The sequence below is a fragment of the Garra rufa genome, chromosome 5 (genome assembly GCF_049309525.1).
Source record: "Garra rufa chromosome 5, GarRuf1.0, whole genome shotgun sequence".
Taxonomy (NCBI): domain Eukaryota; kingdom Metazoa; phylum Chordata; class Actinopteri; order Cypriniformes; family Cyprinidae; genus Garra; species Garra rufa.
The window spans coordinates 11,139,267-11,165,441 of NC_133365.1; the positions used below are offsets into that span (position 1 = coordinate 11,139,267).

A 26,175-nucleotide genomic window follows, 5' to 3' on the forward strand; every position below is an offset into this window, starting at 1 on the left:
TTTTCCTCAAAAAATATAATTTCTTTACAACAGGAGAAAGAAAGACATGAACATCTTGGATGACAAGGGGTTGAGTAAATTATCTGTAAATTTTTGTTCTGGAACTTCTCCTTTAAGTGAATTATTCATGTAGTTCAGATCACAGTTTCTCCATCAATATGTTTAAGACCTGGTAATCAATCATCTCCCAAACCATTCTGTGCACAGTGATTATGATTCTAGCATAATTCTTACTAGCCATGAAAAATAGCCTCTTTAAAATGAACCATACGTGTGTGTTGGAAGGTGAGCAGGGGAATGTACCCATCACAATTGCAAGGGCCCACTTTGATCAGTGTGTGAACTGTGCCGCTTGCTGCTTATTGCTATATCCAGATGGTCCTGGTGGGGGAACAAAACGTTCCCCTTGCCATAGGATCTCTCAATAGGCCGTCTAGACCAGCCTGAGCCCAGACAGATACAGCCTCCCATCAAATTAGCGTTTGTCAGATTTATGGTAATGGTCCGCAACAGCCTTCCCGTCGGTGACATCAAGATTTACAGCTGCGCACCCCCCATTCCTTTCTGGGGGTTTGTCACCTCCCCACACATTGGCCTTATGCAGACATAGGGGGCTGCAACCCAAAGAAATGGCCCAGTAAAAGACTGGTGAAGCCGAGCCACCCAAGGTAGGTCAGAACAATGGCTGCACAGGGTTTGATAATCCCCTGTGATGAGGCTGAAGTGTTTGTGGTGCATGTGGAGCGCAGCTGGGGGGGCCTGTCGTGGGCCATGACAGTACAGACTACCGCTCCATTGTCTGAGGGTTTCTCCTGTTTTGGATAAAGGGCCACAGGGGCTAAGTTGAGGGCTTGAAGGGGAACTAAAGACGCCCATGTATGTAGGTTACTGGGGTTCTTTCATGTGGCCAGCCACAAGTAACCTGATACCAGAAAGAGGATCACCTACTGGGAAATATTTTGCCCGTCCTCAGTCCAAATGTTTTCCACGGCTGTTTTTAACCTCTGTTGGAAGGCTTGTGTTAGGAAAGCTTTGGACGTTACTTATGGGATGTTTATTACAGAAATACTTCTCAATCATCCAGCTCTATATTCTTACAAATCCAGCTGTTTTGGGGTGATTATGTAACAGACAAATTTATTGTATTATGTTCTTGATCTTCAACTATGTGTTGTTTAGTAACTTCGTTTAACTTCGTTAAAACAACAAATGTGATGCAAGAAATGCGTTTAATGAGAGGAAAAATATTCAGATCTTTGTCAGAACATTTCATGGAAGGAATTTTTATTTTTTATTTTTGGACGAGAGAATTAATCTGTGGACTCACAGTTATGCAGTTTCTTGAAACATGGTTTCAGTGTGTGATAAGCCAAAGTGTATATGTACAGTTTACTATTACGACAACATTGAGAGAGCATTCCCACATCCTTAATAACACGATATGCATTTCATAACACAACATTAATTAGATAAAATATGGTCAGTTTGTGATAGATAACAGCCAGGCTTGTCGGGTACAAGTACATACAGTGATAGCTAGGGGGAGTTGTAACCCTACATAGTGAACATCAGTAAATTGGCTCTTGCGGTGTAAAGGATCTTCACTGGCACAGGTTGCAGGTATGAAAATACACATTGTCAGGATAAAAAGTTACAAAGTTGTACAGAAGACAATTCTTATTGCACTCTTTTTGGGGGCAGCAGTTTGTCTCTGGGGCATTGTACTACTACTATGCACCTTGTATGGATAAAAAAGGTACTAAGTTATCCCAGTGACAAGCTGGTGTACCCCTAAAGGTACCAGCTTACCAATCTCTTGTTTTTTTTAATTAAACATTATTAAGTCGGGGGATTATATGTGTGCAACGATTTATAAAGTGGTACACTTTATAAATGCTTCAATAGGGTTTTTTCAATGTACTACAACTTTCAGGAAGATTTTCAGAACTCTTTTCACCTTTAATATGGGAAACATTTAGTCTGTTTTTATTTTAAGCAGCACAGCGGAATTGAAACTCATTAAGCTTCAAAGATAGTTTCTTTCCAGATTTACCCAACACACGCGGCAGTAACCAGCCTGTGGTTGGTATGGCGACAGCAAGGTATGGTGTGGACACAACAGTCTCGTTGGCATTTATTTTTCGCCTCCCTCCATATGTGGCACGCCACTATACTGGCACAAACTACAGCCCGTATAACCGCTCCCCCCGGCCCTGCGCTTGCCAACCCTCCGTAAGCCACAAACATCAACATGAAGAGAAAAAAGATGAATGAAGGTACCCACCCCCCCACCCCAATAACCCCAGACTGCCATGGACTCTCACTATGAGCTGGAGTGTAGTCAGAGCCGTGTTATGACTGGTGTGTGTTACACTGCTGCTCCATCTGGACATCCATATAAAGCACTGTCAATTCAAAGGTCACCTCTGAGCCCTGCAGACAAGTGTTGCTAGCGGGTGTCTGGGCAGGGAAGGGTCGCCGGCTGGGATGATAGTGAGGTCTGTTTGGGAATGCCAGGCTCAGACTGGTCTGCCTTGGTCTGTGTCTGCGTCTGGTGTCGCTCCCGACCGCCCCTCCCCCACTCGCAAGCTCATTGGCCCTTACTGTAGTCTGTTTTGGACACAATAAAAACAAACCTGACTGACCCCAAAACGCCCTGGAAAGGCATCGGCGTTGTAATTACTGCAGTAGAAACTACTGATGTTGACATAACTGTAGATTATGTGTATGTTTTAAACATTTTTGTGCACTATTTGAAGTCTGGGAGACCCCTATATCTTTTTTATATTCATATTTTATGATCTCATGATAATTAATTATAATCTAAATTTTAACCTGATAAATCCCTGGTACATTACGTCTGTGTGTGGTCCAGATATGAATCAGGAATAAATGCAATACAATAAATCTTACTTGCTAAGATTTTCTGATTGGTTTACATATTGTGGCAGTACATTCCTGACAGTTGTTTGGTCAGAAACATGTAAAAATGTAAAGGGAATAATAATAAGCCAATTTTATTCATACATATAGACTCACTGGGGTATGGAATCCCATTACAAAGTAAAATGTAAAAGTGGTAATTGTTTAAAAATTAAAATATAAAGTTGCTATTACAAGGCAGTTGCAATTACGAGAATAGCAATTCTGATGTACATTCACCTGTACAAGAAATGGTTATTTTTGAGAGATAAATCAAAATTACGAGAAGTAGTCACAATTACACTACCAGTCAAAAGATTTTTGAACAGTATGATTTTTAATGTTTTTTAAAGAAATCTCTTCTGCTTACCAAGCCTGCATTTATTTGTTTCAAAGTACAGCAAAAAAAGCTTTGAAATATTTTCACTATTCAAACCAACTGTTTTCTATTTCAGTATATTTTAAAATGTAATTTATTCCTGTGATCAAAGCTAAATTTTCAGCATAATTTCTCCAGCCTTCAGTGTCACATGATCCTTCAGAAATCTTTCTAATATGTTGATTTGCTGTACAAGATGGTCAGATATAAATATTTTCAAAAATATCAAGATTATTGATATTCTTTTATTTAATATTTGTTATCAATATTCAAAACAGTTGAGTACATTTTTAACGATTATTTGATTAACAGAAAGATAAAAAAATCAGCATTTTACCATTCAAAAGGTTGGATTTTTTATTAAATTAATAAATGCTGATGACAAAGACATTTATAATGTTACAAAAGATTTCTATTTCAATAATTCAGTTTTTCTGAACTTTCTATTCATCAAAGAAACCTGAAAAAATTTTACTCAGCTGTTTTCAATATAATAATAATAATAATAATAATAATAATAAGTTTTCTTTTAGCAGCAGATGAGAATATTAGAATGATTCCTGAAGGATCAATGTGACTGGAGTTATGATAAAAATTCAGCTTTGAAATCACAGGAATAAATCACATTTTAAAATATATTTAAGAGTTAATTTAAAAAGTAAACATTTTTTCAAAATTTTACTGTTTTTGCTGTAATAAATGCAGGCTTGGTGAACAGAAGAGAGACTTCTTTAAAAAAAAAATCTTAGTGTTCAAAAACTTTTGACTGGTAGTGTATAGCATAAAAACAAGAAATAAAGACAGTAAACAAGTCATTCTCTATCATAAAGGTTGTGCTGTTGGTATTGTTTTTTTTTAGTTGCCTTGCACTTCATGCTATATTGCATTTAGCACATTTTACATAATAAGGCTGTTTTGGGATGGTGAAATATGATGTCCTGAAGTGAATGTGGACTTGCGCTAATTTTACTGCGATATTTTCCACTCCGCAGTGCTATTTTTATCAGATGTTGTTTATTATGGACTTGTTTTGGCATGACCCGAAGCTGTTTGGCTCTATGCTATGATTGATTACGGCTAGGCATTTTTATATTTGTTGGCCTTTGCTGGCACAATTTCGGCGAATAATTTTCAAATGTGCTATTATATCTAGTGTAGGTTACTTCTTCCACACCCTGAATTAATAGCAAGATGGAATACGCTGATCAGGCAAAGAGGGGCATACTTTGGCGTGCCATCTATTGAATGCGGAAGATGATCTATGCCTTCACTTCCAGAGACACCCTCCCGATCAGTGAAAGACGAACCTGATGCATGTGGAAAGCAGGTTCATGTTGGCTCAGGTTTGTGCTGAATTCAGTACCTCAGCCCAAATGACATTTTCCATTCACATTTCACCGCAAAAGATGTGAGGCATTACCTCTGGTAGTACTAGTTACTGACATCCTCAGCATTAACAAACAAGATGGATTTCATTCAATGCAGAACTCACAATGATAGGAAATGTGAACCTTGTGTGGTCTACATTTGTGATGCAGTCCAAGTCTATAGCTTTATGTAAGGGAGATTAGGGATGCATTAATCTAAAAGTTCTGTCTGATACTGATAAGCAGATAATTATTTTCATGTATACTGATACTACTAAAAGCCTGGTTTTGAAATTCTGTATATCTACACTGCGGTTCAAATGTTTGGGATCGGTAAGATTTTTAATGTTATTTAAAGTCTCCTATGCTCATTAAAGTTTCATTTAAAAAACAGTAATATTATAAAATATTATTGCAATTTAAATATTTTTTTTTATTTGAATATACTTTAAAATATAATTTATTTCTAGGATGAAAACTGAATTTTCACCAGACATTGCTCCAGTCTTCAGTGTCACATGACCCCTCAGAAATCATTCTAATATACTGATTTATTGCTTAATATTTTTTGAAAGCTGTTATACTTTTTTTGGATTTTTGATGAATAAAACGTTAAAATGAACAGCATTTATTCAAATTAGAAATATTATCTAACAATATATGTCTTTATTATCACTTTTTATCAATTTAACACATCCTTGCTGAATAAAAGTATTAATTTCTTTCAAACAAAAAAAATAATAAAAAAGTTAATAGGCTAATAAGTGACTAACAAAATGGTCTGAACAAGTCACAACTGAGCCGCTGCACATCTTCATTCAAACACAGCGTTGTTCGTTTTTGAATGAATCAAGTGAGTGATTGATTCAATTTCCCAGTCACTTGCTTTATTCCTAAATGAATCAGCCGATCGAACAAATCAAATAAATAATATGATTCAGCAATTAAAGTTTTAGTTTAGTTTTTAAAGTATCTTTTCAGTTTTTTAAATCATTTAATATTTCTATATTCAAAATTGTATATTTAAAACATTCATCTCAACATGAATTTATGAATTTGATTGCACTCATGCCACCTTTGAGCCTCATTAAACATCTAAAATACATGTACAATCCACTTTTGTGTTCTTGTGTGCCACCTCTGTAGTACAAATTAATCACCTCGTAATGGGAAGGCAATTTTTTTATTTTTTTTATTTTTTTATCAGATTTTTGATTATTGATTAAAAGGTGCTTCTGAAATTTTGATTGTGCTCCTAAATTTTCTTAAGTTAAAAAAGAAAAGTAGGCGTAGAGCCCTGCATTTCGCACTGAAGACTATATGATATGAGTAATGAGTATATGAGTAATATATTTAATTTGGCTTTGCATCACAGGGATTAATTCTATTTTAAAGTATATTAAAACAGAAAACCACTATTTTAAATGACAATAATATTTAACATTACTGTTTTTTCTTTATTTTTAATCAAATAAATGCAGCCTTGATGAGTAGAAAAGATTTAAAAGCGTTAAAAATCTTACTGATTCCAAACTTTTTAATAGCAGTGTATACTATAATGTACACTATTAAGAAATAACGATATGAGGGTAAGTAAATAACAGATTCGTCATTTTCTCAGGTGCAGGAATGCAGAAATCCTTTGAGGTGCCGAGCAGTGTCACTGTCAAAGCCATGGCGATGGGCGATGCACAGAGGTGCAGGTGGGGCAAACAGGATGGCATCACCGCCTGACGCTTCAATGGCAGACGTCTGCTCCGTCTCCACACTCTCAGAGGGCAAACGAGTGAAATGTGAGCCCTGTCTGTCTGTGTGGTGCTTCCCTTGCTCTCGCCCCCTCATTTATTGGCTCTAAAAATACAAAGCTGTCATTTAAAATAGCGCAGACAAGTCAGCAACGGCTGGCCATCGTATGTCCGGGGGACAGACGGACCCTCAGACCCCCCTAGCCGACAGTATCTCTATACAGTATATGTCTGTAAGGCTTAAGCCTTTGGCCAATAACCCTGCAGAGCGATCTCTGTTGTGACTGCTGTTCACTCCGCTCCAGAGCGGCAGAGTGCAGAGCGTGTTCCTTTTCTCATGATGGAAGTCAGACGACTGTTTTTCTTTATTGCATGGAGCAGACAGGGTCCCCTTCACTCAGCCGAGGGGTCCATTCAGGAGAAGTTGGCAGGCAGGGAGTTGTTTTTGCAATGGCGTATTGTTCAGCATTGCTTCCATAAGGGCCGAAGATTCAATATTGTGGCAATGCTGAGTGGATTTGGCCCAGCTGTGTTCTCCTGTCTGCCGTGCTGGATTCTAGCGCCGTCGTATCTTTGTTTTGGTGCCAGGGCCTGGATCTCAGCCAGGCCTTTTAATTACATCAGCCGTTTGATGTCTTGACATCTTTTTTTTTTAAATAGAAAGCTGGGTGGGATGAGGGGGCCTGAGAGACTTTTTTTTGGTGTGTGTGTGTGTGTGTGTGTACCTTTTAGCGAAACATTTCATCTGAAAATGCGCCGCTGCCGTGTCACAGCTGTTGTCAGTCGAATATTTATACCTTCAAACATCTTCATTTACATAAAAAGCAGTTCATCAGCTTTTACAACTGCCCCAACATCGGTGAGGTAATGTCTCCAGGCTCTCGAACAATTAAAGCGCGTCCGATATGACGAGAGCCAAAAGAATCAATCAAGAGTTAGCGTTTCTCGACATATAGAAACCCTTTTTGGCAGGAGCGTCTCGGTTTCGACCTGCCTCACTGGCACGAGAAAAATCCTGACCAAACAGTTGCTTGAAATGTGACTTCTCGGACACCTGGGAAATCCTTTATTTTGCTCTCCTGCAATTGAAGTGTGTGGCCCTGTGCTCCTGTGGGAGCCCTGATGGGCCGTGGGGTCAACGCTCCAGGACAAGCCTTCAGCAACTGATGTAAATTTATCATCCCATCTGAGCACTGTAAGTGAAGGTGGGGTGAATAGGGTAAATTCATCAGACTCTTACAGAACCAGATGTCCAGGTTGCTGTGTGACAAAGCAGAAGCATGTGCGGCCCAGCGACTACGTAGGACGGCCTCTTTGTGGCTGTTCCTGTGAAGGGCCTGTGAAAGCCATTTAGGCTTTTAGTGATGGAAGAACACCAGAGCAAATGACACATTTGTTTGCCTACAAGCCTTCCCTGTCCCTATTAGGATTCAGAAAGAATTACATAATACATGAGTGAGCTGCAATGGTAGAAGACAGAACTTAGATGTTTTGACCAACAACACTTCTGCTGTTACACAAACTCGTACAGCAAAAATATATATTACATACATATATATTGCTGCTCAAAAGTTTGGGATCAGTATAACTTGTAATGTGTCTTAAAAAAGTCTCTTCTTTGATCAAAATGCAGAAAAAAACAGTAAAAGTTTTTATTTTAATATACGTTAAAATATAATTTATTCCTGTAATGCAAAGCTGAATTTTCATCAGCTGTTACTCCAGTCTTAAGCGTCACATGATCCTTCAGAAATCATTATAATGTGCTGATGTATTATTAGAATTATCAATATTGGAAACAGTTGTGCTTCCAAATCTTTTTTGGAAACTTTTTTTTTTGTGATTCTTTTTTTTTTTAGGATTCTTTGAAGAGCAACAAGTTAAAAAGAACAGCGCTTATTCAAAATATAAATCTTTTCTAACGATGTAAATCTATGCTGTCACTTTTTATTAATTTAACACATCCTTGGTAAATAAAAGTATTAATTTCTTTCAAAAAAAGAAAGAATAAACATTTACTGACTGTATATTGTTAGAAAACCTTTCTATTTTAAATCAATTCTGTTCTTTTTAGCATTTTATTGATCAAAGAATCCTGAAAAAAGTATCACAGGTTTATGAAAATATTAGGCAGCACAACTGTTTCCAGCACTGATAATCAATCAGCGTATTAGAATGATTTCTGAAGGATCATGTGACACTGAAGACTGGAGTAATGATGCTGAAAATGTAGCTTTGATTCACAGGAATAAATTACATTTTAAAATATATACACATAGAAAACAGTTATTTTAAATTGAAATAATATTTAACAGTATTGCAGGTTTTTCTGTATTTTTGATCAAATAAATTCAGCCTTGATGAGCATAAGAAACGTCTTTAAAAAACATTAAAAATCGTACTGATCCCAAACTTTTAAGCGGCAGTGAATATATGTATATTATGTATAATGTATTATATTGTCACTTGGATTACAATATGAAGTGCAGTATTTTGCAATTTGCATGTTTACAGGAAATATATTTGAACAAATTAAACAAATATATTTGCTTAATCCACACTGTTTACAACATACATTCAGCGAATATGTAAAATACATAACATAAAATGTCAAATACATCCCATATATGCCTTATGAATAAATGCATAAATGCATAAAATTTGCATCCACCTTCCAAGTGAACATCCTTCTGAAGTAATGTTTATCTATTTAGATAGAAACTGCTCTTTATATAGAGTCTACGATGAGTATGTTTCCATGTGGAATGAAATAATCCTGAGGTGAAGGGCAGAATCAAGCCCTGCCTGGCCTAGACTAGTTCTGTCCTGCTAATAAAAGATATCTCTTTTTAGTTCTGTATACTGATCTCTCCACACCGGCTTTAACCGTCCCATTCACGGTTCACACTGCATTTGCCTCCTAATGTCTCCCAGCAGGCCTCCAGTCAAAGACAGTGATTCATAAAGTGACAGGTCTGTCTGCTGCCATGAGGACACAAGCTCTCAGAATCCTGCCTCTCTCTCTCTCTCTTCCACACCCTCCCCCCTAAACAGACACAGACTGCGTTAGACTGTCTGGTAACAGTCTATTTTACATGTTAGGGCAAGCATATTCTACAATAAAGCCTGCCCTAATATCAAGCAATAGGGAAGGAGGTCTGAGCCACATTAGTGCAGGAGAGGCTGTAAATCATTCAGTTTGTTTAGATGCACGATGTTATACCTGTTATGCTTAATAACCCTCATACAACCTGTAAGGTCTTGTAAACACCATAAACATTATCCTTTTAGCAGGTAAAGGCCATAAATGGTTTAAGCAAAACACAACTAGATGTCTAAGATTTTTGTCCATTAAGTAAAAAGTAAAAAGTTCACATACACCTTGCAGAATCTGCAAAATGTTTACATACAGTCCACAAGAGAAAATAATAGTTGTATTTATATAATGGCCACTTTCAAAAGTTTACATACACTTGATCCTTAATGCTGTGTTGTTACCTGAATGACCCACAGCTGTGTTTTTTTGTTTAGTGATATTTGTTCATGAGTCCTGAACAGTTAAACTTCCTGTTGTTCTTTAGAAAAATCCTTCAGGTCCCACAAATTCTTTGTTTTTTCAGCATTTTTATGTATTTGAACCCTTTCCAACAATGACTGTATGATTTTGAGATCTTTTCACACTGAGGGACTCTATAATAGGACACAACTATTACAGAAGGTTCAAATGCTCACTGATGCTCCAGAAGGAAAAACGATGCATTAAGAGCGGGGGGGTTAAAACTTTTTGAATTTAAAGATCAGGGTAAATGTAAGTTATTTTGTCTTCTGGGATACATCTTCTGTAGCTTCTGAAGGGCAGTACTAAATGAAAAAAAATATGATATTTAGGCAAAATAAGAAAAATGTGCACATCTTCATTCTGTTCAAAAGTTTTCACCCCCGGCTCTTAATGCATCTTGTTGCCTTCTGAAGCATCGGTGAGTGTTTGAACCTTCTGTAATAGTTGTCCTCAGTGTGAAAAGATGAATCTCAAAGTCATTGTTGGAAAGGGTTCAAATACACAAAAATGCTGAAAACCCAAAGAATTTGTGGAACTTGAAGAATTTTACTAAAGAACAGCAGGCAGTTTAATTGTTCAGGACAAACAAAGCACTCATGAACAACTATCACTAAACAAAAAAAAAAAAGAAAACACAGCTGTGGATCATTCACGTAACAACATCGTATTAAGAATCAAGTGTAAGTAAACTTTGAAACGGTCATTTTTATGAATTCAACTAGTGTTGTCAAAAGTCCCGGTACTTCGGTACCAAGTCGGTACTAAAAAAAATTAAATGTTACGGTTCCAGGTTTTCTTTAGTACCGGTGGTACCGACTATCCGGTCGACCCGGTTCTTGACGCGCTATCTAAAAGGTGCGCACTGCGCAGTTGCGCTCTCCTCGGCGCTGCTGCTGATGCGGTCGCTCTGAATCCACTTGTTGACAAGGAAGAGCCAGGCATGCTACAAACATTTTCGATTCTCGGCTGAAGGCGAACATCATAGATCGTCTAGGTTCTCTCAAAAGAAGGAAACGCATCAAACTGAACAAAACACAGTGAAGACCGACTGCAGGATCAAATGAAAGAGTAAAAGTAAGCTATGTTTCAATTTAATTTGATATTTCGAGCTTCTGTTAAGAACATTATTGCATATTTTAATTTGAATGTCGAATTGTAATGTTGTTAATCGTTAGCATAAGCGGCTAACGCTAATATGCTGGGCTTTGGGACGATTTTGGGCTATTTAACGCTCCCATAATTTTTATTAGGATAAAAGAAAAAAGAAATACATGATATATGTACTACTTATACACACAAAAGGCCTGTTTATCCAAAATATGTGTGTTAAAGAATGTACAAATGCATCGTTAACAACGTCTGTCTTAATATTAGCCTATGCTTAATATCAGTCTGTCAGAAAACGTTCTTATTCTTGGCTGGATAACTCTAGCAGGTTCATAAAGCTTTTTATTATTAAATATGAACGCAGTTTGGATTAAATAAAAGTACAGTCAAATAAAACACGTTTGATCTCCAGTTTAGTTTTGTCATACTTTTCAATAAGATCAAATTCATGCATTATCTAACAAACTTAAGTGAACAATATATTTTTACAACATTAATTCAAAATGTTATTCAATACAAACACATGATCATTCATGTTTGTTCATGTTTAACAGTTTAACATGATTTTATGGATTAGTAAATGTTGAAATGAGCCTAACCTTAAGAAGAATAATTGCCATATAACTACTGTTTTTTTTTGTAAGGTCATGTTGTCTAACAAATGAAATCGTTTTGTAAAGAGTTTTCAATACTGCATTTTCTATCTGTGATAGACAGCTAACTTAATATATGTAATCTTATCTAAATTTATTATAAAAGCTGAGGTTTGTTATTTACTGAAAATTAATATTTTTGCTGGTGTCAATGATCTAATGTTGCATCTGGTCAGACTTAGCCCACTGCTTTACTTAAATGTATTATATTTTCTTTTTACAGCTCCAGATTGAGGAAGATCATGAAACACCCCAGCAAACTCTAAACAAGACAACAGTTACAGATGTTTTTATAAGCAGCAGAAACAAACTTTTGGATGAAGCTTGTGTACAATTTTTGAATGCCTGTAATTTATTTAGTTGTTATTTAATAATTAAAATGTTTACAATCCTTGAAATACTTTTATTACTTGGAAAAACCTGAAACTAAATTTAGATAAGTATAATGAATGACATTGGTTTTTGCACATTTTATTTTTCTTTAACTTTATTAATAAAAAAATTGTGTTGTTCAATTAATTTAATTGTGTTTTACTTTGGTACCGAAATTGGTACCGAGAACCGTGGATTTTCACTGGTATTGGTACCGAATACTGAAATTTTGGTACCGTGACAACACTAAATTCAACTATTTTCTCTTGTGGACTATATGTAAACATCTCTTATGTGAAATATTGTATTAAGGTCAGTACTAAATAAAAAATAACATGTATTTTGCATAATCCCTCTTATTTTGTTAAAATAATTAACATTTCACAGATTCTGCAAGGTGTATGTAAACTTTTGACCTCAACTGTATTTTTTTCACTTTTTGTTTGCATATTTAATGTTGGTTTTGATATTTAAAGATTCAAAGTAAGGGTACAAGAGCAGCAAAAATAAATAAATGTCAGAGTAAGATGTTTCCAACAATGCTTTAATGTGATCTTCATATAACAAAATGAGTAAACAATAAGACTCATAAACGTGGTCACTAAGAAAGCAGCTGTGTGGCGAATTTCATGTCCCGTTTTGTCAAGTCATTTCATTGTGGGTTCAGGAGTTCTCCTCCAGATGTGTTGCTTTCAAATCACCGCATTAGTTCGTCGGCATCAGCAGACGTCTTTCTTTGGAACATCATTAGCGTTTGTCAGCTCGGACTCCGGGTTTATTTTCAGACTGTCTTCTTTGGCAAACATACGCCTAAATTGTTCATTTTAGCCTTATCAGCATGCTAGTGAAAAGCGCTCACATCCACTAACTATGTTTGTCTTTTCTGTGTTTTTTTATTATTAGTGTCTCCAGAAGTTGTGCTGTAGGGCCCCTCCTCCACCTCGTCCGGAGTATGATGTCGTGTGCATCGGACTGAGTGGTGCCGGCAAGACCAGTCTGCTATCTCGCTTGTGCAATGAGATCAGTGATGGCACGGTACCAACCACAGGTAATATAACATTTCTCCGCAGCTTTATGCTGCAGCATATACTGCATGCTTTTCAATGGGAGAAAAATGAGAAACAATCCCATATTTAGCCCTGAGACCTACAAAAAGACAAGTAATACAAATCTCAGCTCCTGTTTCTCCAACAAATGTGACAAATCATTCTAACAAATCGACTTAGCACACTATTTTTGCAGTGCGTTTGCCTAAACCTCCACACTTGTGCTCAGTGCATATATCATATCTCCGGCTCTACACTTTCCCAGCGCTCTGGAACGTCTGCAAAATCTCTTCATTGTCACCATGTGCTTTTCAGCGTCTCTGAGTACTGAAAGCTGTTTAACGTTATCGCTGCAGGTTACCTCAGAGCCTCCTTTTGAACACTACGCTACTTTACCAAAGAAAGAGCGTACTTGCGGTTGAGCTCCTTAGGCGTATGTCTTTTTTTTTGCAGAACATCTGGGTTTTGTCACACAGACTTTTTTCCCTGTGACCAGAGTGTTGATTTCATTAGAGCTCTTGGCGACAGCCTGGTGTATTCAAGAATATCTTCACCTCTCAAGATGGACGACATCACTTCCGTTTTTACTATCAACACAAATGGTTCTTTTCACAAGAGGAGACACAATTGTGTCAGGCTTTCTTCGGCACGTATCAACAGTCGGAGTGTGATGTATACAGCACGCCAGACGATACACAAACCCAGAATGTGCATCCAGTGCTGATCGGCCTCTTTGGAGCGAACACCTGTCTAGTGAAGCGGTAATTACAAAAGCAAAGTGTTATTTGGCAGCCTGTCGTGGAAATAGGGTTAGATTAAGTTGTCAGACTCACTAGTTTGCAAGAACAGGCCTAGGTGGAGCTTCTCACCTGCTTGTGACAAAGTTACTCTCACCTGTTGAGCATTTGATCAAACTTGCTTAGCTTTGAATTAATGTGGGCTTCGGATGTTCAGTCTCACATGTTTTTGGTTGCGTTAATCTGTACCAAATGGCTGCCCTGTTTGCCTTTGCACGCTTTGGTGAGAAAACAAACACAAAAGACATTCATTTTGACATGACATCCGTTTTGTTAATGTCGATCAGAAACCTCATGCCCATTGGCCAAGTAGAGTTGCCTTGTTATTATAGATTCAAAACTGTTTGCCTGAAGTGCTGCAGCAAAAAACACCAATATATATATGTGACCCTGGACCACAAAACCAGTCTTAAGTCGCTGGGGTATATTTGTAGCAATAGCCAAAAATACATTGTATGGGTCAAAATTATTGATTTTTCTTTTATGTCAAAAATCATTAGGAAATTAAGTAAAGATCATGTTCCATGAAGATTTTTTGTAAAATTCCTACTGTAAACCTGTCAAAATGTAATTTTTGATTAGTAATATGCATTGCTAAGAACTTAATTTGGACAACTTTAAAGGTGATTTTCTCAGTATTTAGATTTTTTTGCACCCTTAGATTTCAGATTTTCAAATAGCTGTATCTCGGCTAAATATTGTCCTATCCTAACAAACCATACATCAATAGAAAGCTTATTTATTGAGCTTTCATATGATGTATATATCTCAATTTTGTAAAATTTAACCTTATGACTGGTTTTGTGGTCCAGGGTCACATATATGTTTAGATTTAGTCCCAATCTGTTTTACATTAACGCAACCTCATGTCGACCTCATGTCTCTTACCTCAGAGTTATGACATTTTAACATGAGCTTGTTTTCTTCCACAGGTTTCAGCATCAAGGCAGTGTCATTCGAAGATGCCATACTGAATGTGAAGGAACTAGGAGGTAATAAGAACAAACAGACTAAGAATCTCTGAGCACTGTAAGAGTGTTGCCATGCTAATCTAGTTGTCTCTGGGAGAGATCTCTTAGTTTAGCCACCTGAGCTCCAAGAAGGGGTGCTTACCTCAGTGTCTCCTACTTCCTAGTAAAACCACAGCTGCACAGAGGGTTTAAAGAGTAAGACATTACAAGTCGGTCAAGTTTAGTAGGCGTTTGCTAAGCAAATAAATATTGTCTGTTTTGGCAGAAGGGCTTGCAAACAGGGAAAGCCGGGAAATAACAAGTTGGCGTCTTTGATAGCCACTCACGTGTCTGCAGTGTTCTTTTTGTTGCATTTATAGAGTAAACAAATATGGTTTGACCGACTAGCATATTTTGTGGTGTCACACTGCAAAGTGATTCTTTTCGTGATCGGTGTTTTGTTCAGTTTTACTAAAATATCAAAAAGGTATGTTTTGAATTAAGTTAACTTTTATTTTTATTCTATTTTTACTCTGACATTTTCTTTTTTCAGTTTTTTATTTAAGCATGAACCACACAAAATTATATATTTATGCTTAAAAAAACAAACAAACAAATTTTAGGAAACAATTTAGGAGCAAAAAAATTTTTGGAGCACCTTCTGATCAATCTAATCAAAAATTAACCTTCCCATTATGAGGTGATATTTGACTCCTTAAAGTGAATTAAATGTTTTTACTTTTGTAATGGCATTTTTCTAACTTTATTAAAAGTATGTCATCTTTTATGCCAATTTTTTTTATGTATCTTGAGTACTTGAATGCATTACCCCCAACACTGGTCGCTACTTCCATTTCATCATGACTTTAAAGCTTATTTTGGGTTAAATGTCTTTCTGAACAGACCATTTATTATTTTTTTCCTCACTAACTCACAAAGAAAATTCTGTATAGTATAGTTGCAGAAGGTAGCCTAATTTAAGGTATTTGACTCTTTTCACCTCATTAGAAGATTGTAAACACATTATCATGCATATCAGAAATATTTTTGGAGTTGATTTGACCTTGTTGGTAATATGAATATTTGAAATATCAATCTAAATCTCAGCCTTATTTAACCCCTCCATTTTACATGTATAACTAATTTGACTGGACGGTTGATTTGGGCGCTGGGTATGAGGCCACAGGTATGATGTTGGAAGATGCTTGTTGTTGTAGGACTGCTGAACAGAAAGAGGTCTGTGGAGAGGGAAATAAATCAGAGGCTGACTCTGTTTATGAGAATGTTTGGGGAGCCGCTCTTTGAAGTGATTTATGTGTTTTGTGGGACGCGGGGGACATTACAGGTGCACTCTGTATCATGACAAGTGGCCCTACCAGCGCAACAGAATCAAGAGCCCACTTAAAGAAAAACAACAGGGATAGAGAACACAGTAAAGCAGGGGGAGGCCTGACTAAATCTGAAATGCATATGGAGGGCCGTGAAGTGAAGCTTCTCCAGTAGGTGAGGTCAGAGCCTCCAGGGATGTTTTTAATGGATTGCGGCCTCCAGTGTTCTTTAAGATGAGGCTGATGTATCACCTGGAGCAGGACACATCTGCTCTGACTGAAAGTTTGCAGAGTACCTGAAAGGGAATGCAGCTGTAAAAGATGTGTTGTGCATGTGTTTTTATGCTGCCCCATTAACTGCCGTACTTTGGTCATTGACGCATATAACCTACTGAGATGTCTCCACTCTTGGAGAAACTATATTATTCCTCTGTTGTTCATCTAGATCAGTGGTTCTTAACCTTATCTCGAAGGCCCAGTATATTTCAGCTGGGATTTTTGATAAAGCTTTTTTTCAGACCTTTTTTTTGGCAATATTAATGTGTTAAACTAACCATGATTCATTTTGTCCAAGCGAAAAGTGACTTAAACTGTAATTCATCCACTGGCTCCAAAAGAGAGTCAGTCCCATACACTACCCATATTAAAATGCCCAACTTTACAGCAGAAAAAAATATGTTTATTGTTACAAAAAGTGGTTTTGGTCTATATAGTTAATTTTGCCCTTCCTGTCAACCGTTTAAGTTATATTAAGCCTTAAAGTTCTGCATAATTAAGGGCGTGGTCACTTGAGTGACAGGTGGATTGCCGCTGCTGTCACCACTGTCGCGCTAAGTGGCCGTGGTTTCAGCAACCAGCTCCACCCACGTCCCGCCTCTTTGGCCATTTTCGATTATCCGGGAGTGACGCGCGATGACGCGATTCCAAGATGGCGACAGTCGACTCCCACCCACTATGAGCTTCAAAAACGCTCTTCAGAAACCTAAGGGTGATGTCACGAACACTACGTCCATATTTTTTACAGTCTATGGTTTTGTCCCAGGAACTGTCAATAAAATAATATTTACTAGGGCTGGGTATTGACACAAATTTCATGATAAGGTTGGATTCAATATGATATTGATTCTTTTAAATATATTTCAGTTCATGGCAAATTCCCTCAAATAAAAAAAAAATACTACAATTGCATAATTATATTTCTACTCCAGTTCATGTTTCTTTTATGTAAACATTTAAATGGTGGCAGTCATAAAAATACATTTTGAAGAATTAAATTAAATAAATATGAAAATTAAAATAAATATGTTGTATGTTGCTTACATTTACCAAAATGTAAATGTAAGCAACATACAACAATGTAAATTTTTGTAGCTAACTAGTTTATGATAATGAATATGTTTTTTCTGAGGTAAATTTCTTGCTGAACAGGTCACAGATGTTTTTTTTCTGAGGTAAATTTGATGCTATGTGAAATGTTGTTTAAAAGCTGTTATACTGATGTCTTTGAGCAGTTGAAACAGTGATTGAGCCCTAATATTCACTAAAGGAAGAAATGAAATATGGTTTAAACTGATTTTAATGCATTTAGCATTAGATTATTTTAATTTTAATATATTATTTTAATAATCTAGTTAAATATTTTATAAATTATTTATAAATATTTTAAGTCATTCAAATTGAAGACCCCTAGTTGGCCTCGGCCCCCTGGATGAGAACCACTAATCTAGATTTAATTTTGAGGTTGTTGTGTTATGTAATACAAATGAGTGCAAATATATCCATTTTTAAAAAAATGTATCAGTAATAGGAGGCTGGTGTGGAAAAAACCCCCCACTTTGCTACATTAGCTGGATGTGTACCAGTGAAATGTGCACATTTGGTTGAATAATAAATATGACTTTCCTTTTTTTATTTTGAAATATAGACAATCATCTCTGCCCTTCTTGACGCACTTTAAGCACTTTAACAACTCTAGTGACTAAGTGGCTACTTCAGCAACTTAAGGGCCCTGATAAATGTCATCTGCTGGTCTACAGTAGACTTTGCTTGAATTTAAGCAGCATAGAAAAGGACATTTGATTTAATATAAAATCTTTTTAGAGATGTTCAGGTGATATGAAGATATTTTTAGTTTGTGCATACTCATTTGTCTTATTTTTACATATAGATTACATGTGCTGCCATCTAACACTCAATTAAAGTTATTTATAAAACACTAAGGGCCAGATTCCTTCTTTTGGTGTTAAAAAAGTACTGCCAGGATTTACTAAACACTTGCAATGAAGAATTAGAACTGAAAAGGCTTGGACAGTTATTTTTGCACCTGACCTCATTGAATATACATTTATGGGAGGAGAGTATTAGAATGAATGTGATTTACTAACACTCGTCAAATTACTGGTATTTCAGGCATTATTTAATGCCCAAAAAAAGCATGTCTTAAAGCAGATGGTAATTTGCGCTGATCTTGGCAGATTGCGCTGGTCATTATGGAAATGTGCGCATTTCTAGTAAATCACACAGAATTTTGCCCTCCCATTGGCACTTTTAATGGAATTGCGCTCTAACACTAATTTGCCCTGGTTAGTAAATCTGGCCCTAATTTATTAATCTCACAGTGAATATCCGTTGTAATGCCTATATACATTTTTAAACTCCTCATGTGTGTTAATTCTGTATATTTAATTGTGTATATATTGTTTTTCAAAGTCAACTAGGTGCAGTTTGTGGCTACCGTCTCTTTATTCAACCAGTGCTTCAAAAGACTAAAACAACCCATTGGGCCTGGCACAGACATTTACTCAACCTAAACTACATCTGTGATGCTCACTTAGTAGTTACAAAGCGGAAAAAGCAGAGGAGGCTGACTCAGTACTATGACTGCGTGTTTCCGCTGCTAAATAGAGTGATGCATTTTTTAACACCCTCTCCCATGTGTCCTCAAAGCTTACAACTGTCAAGCCCTTCCCTTCTCCTTTCAGATCCGGGAAAACCATATTCTAAGTCTATATCTGTATCTCTGTATCTCAAACCCTCTCTTAGTTGTAAATGTGCAGAAAACATTTTCAATTTATAACAATGTTATAACAATGCTGCATTTCTCAAGCATGAGTGTTGTCAAAAATCTACACTACGTTCAAAAGTTTTGAAAGCTAACTTGATCGTCAAAAAATATATATTTTCTGGATGTGATTTATTAAAAACAGTATAAATACAGTGGTGTGAAAAAGTGTTGGCCCCCTTATTTTTTTGCATGTTTGTCACACTTTAATGTTTCAGATCATCAAACAAATTTAAATATTAATCAAAGATAACACAAGTAAACAAAACATGCAGTTTTTGAATTAAGTTTTTTTATTATGAAGGGAAAACAAAATCCAAACCCACATGGCCCTGTGTGAAAAAGTGTTTGCCCCCTAAACTTAATAACTGGTTGGGCCACCCTTAGCAGCAACAACTACAATCAAGCGTTTGCGATAACTTGCAATGAGTCTGTTACAGCGCTGTGCAGGAATTTTGGCCCGCTCTTGGCAGAATTGTTGTAATTCAGCCACATTGGAGGGTTTTCGAGCATGAACCGCTTTTTTAAGGTCATGCCAAAGCATCTCAATAGGATTCAGGTCAGGACTTTGACTAGGCCACTCCAAAGTCTTCATTTTGTTTTTCTTCAGCCATTCAGAGGTGGATTTGCTGGTGTGTTTTGGATCATTGTCCTGCTGCAGAACCCAAGTTCGCTTCTGCTTGAGGTCACGAACAGATGGCCGGACATTGCCCTTCAGGATGTTTTGGTAGACAGCAAAATTCATGGTTCCATTTATCACAGCAAGTCTTCCAGGTCCAGAAGCAGCGAAACAGCCCTAGACCATCACACTACCACTACCACATTTTACTGTTGGTATGACGTTCTTTTTCTGAAATGCTGTGTTACTTTTACGGCAGATGTAATGGTACACACACCTTCCAAAAAGTTCAACTTTTGTTTCATCAGTCCACAAAGTATTTTCCCAAAAGTCTTGGGGATCATCAAGATGTGTTCTGGCAAAACTGAGATGAGCCTTTATGTTCTTTTTTAAGTCTCTTTCTTATGGTGGAGTCATGGACACTGACCTTAACTGAGGCAAGAAAGGCCTGCAGTTCTTTAGATGTTGTTGTGGGGTTATTTGTGACCTCTTGGATGAGTCGTCACTCCTGGGAAGGTTCACCACTATTCCATGTTTTCGCCATTTGTGGATAATGGCTCTCACTGTGGTTCGCTGGAGTCCCAAAGCTTTAGAAATGGCTTTATAACCTTTTCCAGACTGAGATAGATCTGAATTACTTTCTTTCTCATTTGTTCCAGAATTTCTTTGGATCTCAACATGATGTGTAGCTTTTGAGGATCTTTTGGTCTACTTCACTTTGTCAGGCAGGTCCTATTTAAGTGATTTCTTAATTGCGAACATATCTGTGATAATCCACAGTTATGTTTTAACTGGTGGTAATTAATGTTGTAATTAATCAATTATGTTTGATTAATATTTAAATTTGTTTGATGATCTGAAACATTAAAGTGTGACAAACATGCAAAAAAACAAAAAAACAAATCAGGAACCAACACTTTTTCACACCACTGAATGTGTACTGTCAGTTTTCATCAGTTTATTGCATCGCTGCATGTAAATAAAAGTACTAATTTCTTTTAAAACAATCGTACAATCAATTACTGTACATTACAGCAGCACAATTAACAAAATGATACCATCTTTTTTCCTAATTTCAGTTTTTGCTAAAACCTTTATAGTAAGTCTTTAATTGACAATTAAGAAAGTCTGGCATCAAAAAAGATGGCATTTTCCCACCGGGTGTGTTTGTAGCATGACTTAAGCGGCAGCATGAGAATGAACAAGTCTGTAAAGATTGGTGCTGTATAAACTGTGGAATGACAGGATGGATGAATGTGAATGTGAGAAAGTTCTGAATGTGAACTGTGAGCATTTGCCATAGTGACATATCGGCAGTTTGTCATACAGCTCGTGGCGTGAAGGCTGTCGTCCTGCTGCGGTTAACAAACTGCTTCCCTCATCCGTGTAATAATCCGCCCTGATGGCAAGAGGCAATCCGTGTCTGTTACCCTTTTGACACAAAGGCCAGCAATGCCCTGTGTGTGTGTTAGCAGTATGTCCGTTAGGTGTGAGGCATGACTGGCACAGTGAAGAGGCATCTGTTAATGAAGTCTGTGAATGTGCCCTCTCCAGTGACAATGACGTCAAAGGAGATTAGACGTGACTTTATGTGCGATGATAGCCCTTGCTGTGAATGTCAGACAATGTTATTCATTTCCTTACAACTTCATTTTTAGACACAGGCCAAACAGTGTCCTGATCGCTTCTTTTTTTCTAAACTCTTAATGTCAAATGACTGAATCAGCATGCGTATTTCAGCGTGTGAGTGGTTATAACAGCCATCTGTGTTAACACCCTGGTTGTACTTGAGTATTTTACAGTCAGGTGACCGTTTAGATTGGGAAAACATGAATTTTCATACCATCTGGATGTTAAAAAAATCAGATGTATGTATTTATAAAACAATGCTTCATATCTGTCCTAATTTCTTTTCTCATTTATTCATTGTGCATAAGTAAATGTTTGAAATTCTTTTTCATTTTATTTAACAAAAATTGTCTTTGCATTACATTACATTTAGGAAAACAAATCACATGAACAGTGTGGTCTACAGTAGGTATGCACCGAAATGAAAATTCTTGGCCGAAACCGAAAACCGAAAAAGAGGAAACCAAGGCCGAAAACCGGAACACCGAAAGAATTATGCCAATTATTAGTACCATTGCATTTATGGCTATGACTGTGTACTACTCTTACTAAAATCAAGGCATTGCAATTGCATACATTAATATTAAAGTTTCTGTAACGTTGGAGGAAATGATGAGGAAAAACAGGATCTAGATGCAGTAGTTTATTGGGAATCCGTGATGAAACAACAAAATCCAGAGAAACAGGAACATGATCAGGAACTCAGACACGGGAAAGAGACAACCATTACACATTTAACAACCGACAAACTACAGAGGAAACACAAGGACTATTTATACACAGAGCATGGGCAATGAACTAATTGGTAACTAGAAAACTAACATAATTGCTAAGTAGAAACTAACAAGGAGTGGGTGTGGTAAAATGAGTGTCCATGGTGACAAACAAGGGAGCAGAGTGGCAGGGAAGCAAACAACAATGAGAGACAAAGACTACAAACTAAAAGTCCTCAAACACAGACCGAGATCACACAGACCAGACTCGTGACAGTTTCAAAGAATAAATCAGTTATATTAATTTAAACAATTATTATCAACCAGTATTATATTACTTAAATAACACATACAAATATTTTACTGCCTTTGCTTAAATTTTTCATTGTTTAAATATTTTTAACACATTATCTTGTGTATCCATCAGTTCACATTTACAACTCTAGGTGTTTCTCTTCCAGCAGGAGGCGCTATCAGAATGGTAGTATACAAAGCAGCGCAACAAATGACTTTGAAACGTGCAGCGGTCATATTTATTCAATGGATAGCCTTTTGAAGTTTCATCGCAATTCTTGTCTTTAAGTCCCTACATTTAAGACCACCTGAAATCATAATTAAGACTTTCTTAACCCCTAATAACACTGCAGTCATCAATGAAAATTAAGAGCTTTATTTCAAGAACCGACTTTCAAAAACAAACCTTACACACGTTATTTCTTTCCCACCATGTTCGGGGCAAAAGAAAAATATTAGGGGACTAAATTAATATCAGCATATGAAGTATAACCGTCTCTCATTGTCTCTGAGAGAATGCACGTCAGATGCTGAAAGCACTGTCAGTTTTACTTTCACTTTAACATATTGCGCAGCTTTCACGTTGCTTGTGTGATATCCATTGGCTCACCGTCATGGTTTAAAACATAAATATTCATAAAAATACAGTATATAGAAAAGACATATATTTAAAATATTGTGACGTAAAGCCATTGTTTTTCACTCACTGAAAGCTACATCTGTCTCGATCTCTGCTCTCATCACTGGCTGCACGCACGACTGCAGACACCCCCTCTTGAAATTTCGGCATAACAAGTTTTGCAAATCGCTATCCGTAGGTCTTTCTCAGACATACTGAAATACGTCCACACCGCAGACGTGTTGCTTCAGACAAGCACATGCAGGCTGCGGTTTCTGTTTGCGTCAACATACTGTTTCGGCCGTGTTCTTTCGGTGATAAAAGTCTTTCGGTGGCCGAATATTCGGTGCATCCCTAGTCTAAAGTCTGACCACAAGTAAAAATGCCTAGTAATTCATTTTTAACCCTATTAGTTAATGTATTAACTAACATGAACAACCAGTGAACAATGCATTACACTATTTATTAATCTTTTTAATAAATATACAGTCGTTCATTATTTGTTCATGTTAGTTCACAGTGCATTAACTAATGTTAACAAACACAACTTGTGACTTTAATAATGCATTAGTAAATGCTGAAATTAACACAAACTAAGATTAATAAATGCTATAGAAGTATTGTTTAAGTGTTACCAATTAATTAATAAAGATATTTATTTATACCTAAAAACTTTGCTTTGAAATTTCAGTCATTATTTCTAGGATACCTTTGTGTAAGGGACCTTTAGTTCTAATTCTTCTTTTATCTAATTACTTCATCTGAACACACAGTAGATATTAATCAACATTAACAGCCTATTCCCAGTGCAGAATTTATGATTTTCTCAAGAGCATACTGTACCCAGATGTCAGCTTAAAGTAATGATCTAGAACATCGTTGAGTTGTAGTGTCCATAGTCTGAGTCAATATTTTTGTGCTTTATAATGTTATTTTAGATTTTATTCCTGAAGCTAATGTACTGTGAGTGTGTTAATCCTATTATCTATAAGCTTTTGAGTTCAAATGTGATGCTATATCATATACTAGTTTGCCATTCTGCCAACTCTTATGTTAGTTTAAGGAGTTCATTGAGTTAAAGGGGTCATGAACTTCCTTTTTTATTATTTTGTACTGTTCTCTGAGGTCCACTTATAATGTTATCAAGATTTGCACATCAAAAAATATCATAAATTAGTGATAGGCTATTTTCTGTCCTGTTTTGGCATACACTGTAAAAAGTTTTCACCAGTTCCAACTTAAAAACTTAAGTTTAGCAGCTGCCTTAAGTTTTTAAGTTAAATCAGCTTAAAACTACAAGTCATTTTAACTTATTACAATAAAAATGAGTTGTTATAACTTGTGAGTTTAAATGACTTAAGTTGATTTAACGTAGGCTCAAAAGTAAACGCTCACTGCTATGATTGGTGAACAGTTGTGTATGTTTGACAGCCTACATCCTTCACAGATGGACTCAAACAATCTGTAATAACAGACAAAGCAATAGTGACCACGTAATAAAAACAGTTACACACACTTGTGTGTTGTGGCATTATTGTCAAATTCAATATGGTCGACACAGCATTGTCTTTTAGTTAAAATGTTTGGAAATTCCACAACAAATTTTGTTTTGTTTGTAAACACAACAACGTTCACTGTGGTAAAATGCAGTGAACGAAGGATCAAGTTCTTACTGATGCAGTTTGGATCTTCGTTCAAAGTAAAATTATTCCACTCTTTCCTAATGTTAAAATCAGAAGGAAGGCAATGCAAACACCACAAATTTTCCACAACTTGGCATTGAACAACGTCTTGTTGTCTTCAGAGCCATTTTTATCGTTTGGTTTCTGCATAGATCTTCGTTGCAGGGGCGGGGCTAAACAGGCAATGATGTAGAAGCAGGCGTTGATCGCCATCTGATGAGGCGGCGTTTAGCACAGTATTACATCATAATGCTTTATAATGTTATCTTGGATTTTATTCACAATTTGAGTAAAAAGTTGTTTTAAAAAAAGATTAAAGGTATGTTGTTGCAATTTTTAACAACTGTTTTAACGATTACCTTACTACCTTTCTGGGCCTTGAACGTGGTAGTTGCATTGATGTCTATGCAGGGTCAGAAAGCTTTTGAATTTCATCAAAAAATATCTTAATTTGTGTTCCGAAGATGAACAAAGAGCTTACGGGTTTGGAACGACATGAGGGTGAGTAATTAATGACAGAATTTTCATTTTTGGGTAAATTATCCCTTTAAGTGAACAGTCACGAATTTCAGATTTTCTGTTTACTTTGCTTTGACATCAGTTCATGGTCTGCGTGAGCTCATCAGGGTTTGAGGATCATGTTCTCCTGCATGATTTGAGATGATCCAAAGAGCATCTTGTGCTTCAGTGGAAGCAAGCATCTGACTGTAAAAAAAAAATAAAAAATTATAGTGCTGAAACATTTGTTTTTTGTTCATGCCATAACTTTTCCAAATCCTAAAACGGTGTTCAAAAAAAAAAAAGTCCCAGTTTTTGGACTGAACAGTACACTTTTTGGGATGTCCTGCCAGGGTTGAGTTGCTCCTGCCAAACCAAACCAAATTAGTCTGTATAGTCAGGGGTTTTGTCCATCATTCTTTAATATTGAAGGCTGTAACTGAGTAATCGTAGTTAGCAATGACAAATATTGCTGTCATGTTTTCCCTTGATTGCTCTAATGCAATGCTAATGTCTAAATGTGATATGTGGCGACGGTATTCTGTTGTTATTCTGTTTCCATGAAATTCCATTCGATTTATGACACAAACAATTATGAGATTATAATGGTGATGACATCAGGGATGCTGATGTGTCTTGGACTTGCAGAGGGGAAAGTTAAACTATGCAGGCTTCTGAACCAGCTGGACAGCAGATGATGAGTAGAGTTTAAGGATCATGACTGAATAGCTTTATATTAAAGATTCATATCTTAAATTTGACCAATGTTGAAGTAGGCTTGGCCGTTTTATCATTTCCTCCTGCAGAATCCTGTCTCCCTTACAACAAGATTTTT

The 26,175-nt window shown here is 36.6% G+C and overlaps 1 protein-coding gene across 1 annotated transcript in view; it reads left to right on the plus strand.

Moving 5' to 3' along the window:
- The window catches only part of arl15a (ADP-ribosylation factor-like 15a), a 141,438-nt gene that overhangs the window by 30,570 nt on the left and 84,693 nt on the right, over nt 1-26,175 (plus strand). The window contains exons 2-3 of the mRNA XM_073841068.1: nt 13,008-13,152; nt 14,880-14,939. Of these exons, the coding sequence (XP_073697169.1) occupies nt 13,008-13,152; nt 14,880-14,939 (205 nt within the window). The remainder of the gene's footprint in view (nt 1-13,007; nt 13,153-14,879; nt 14,940-26,175) is intronic.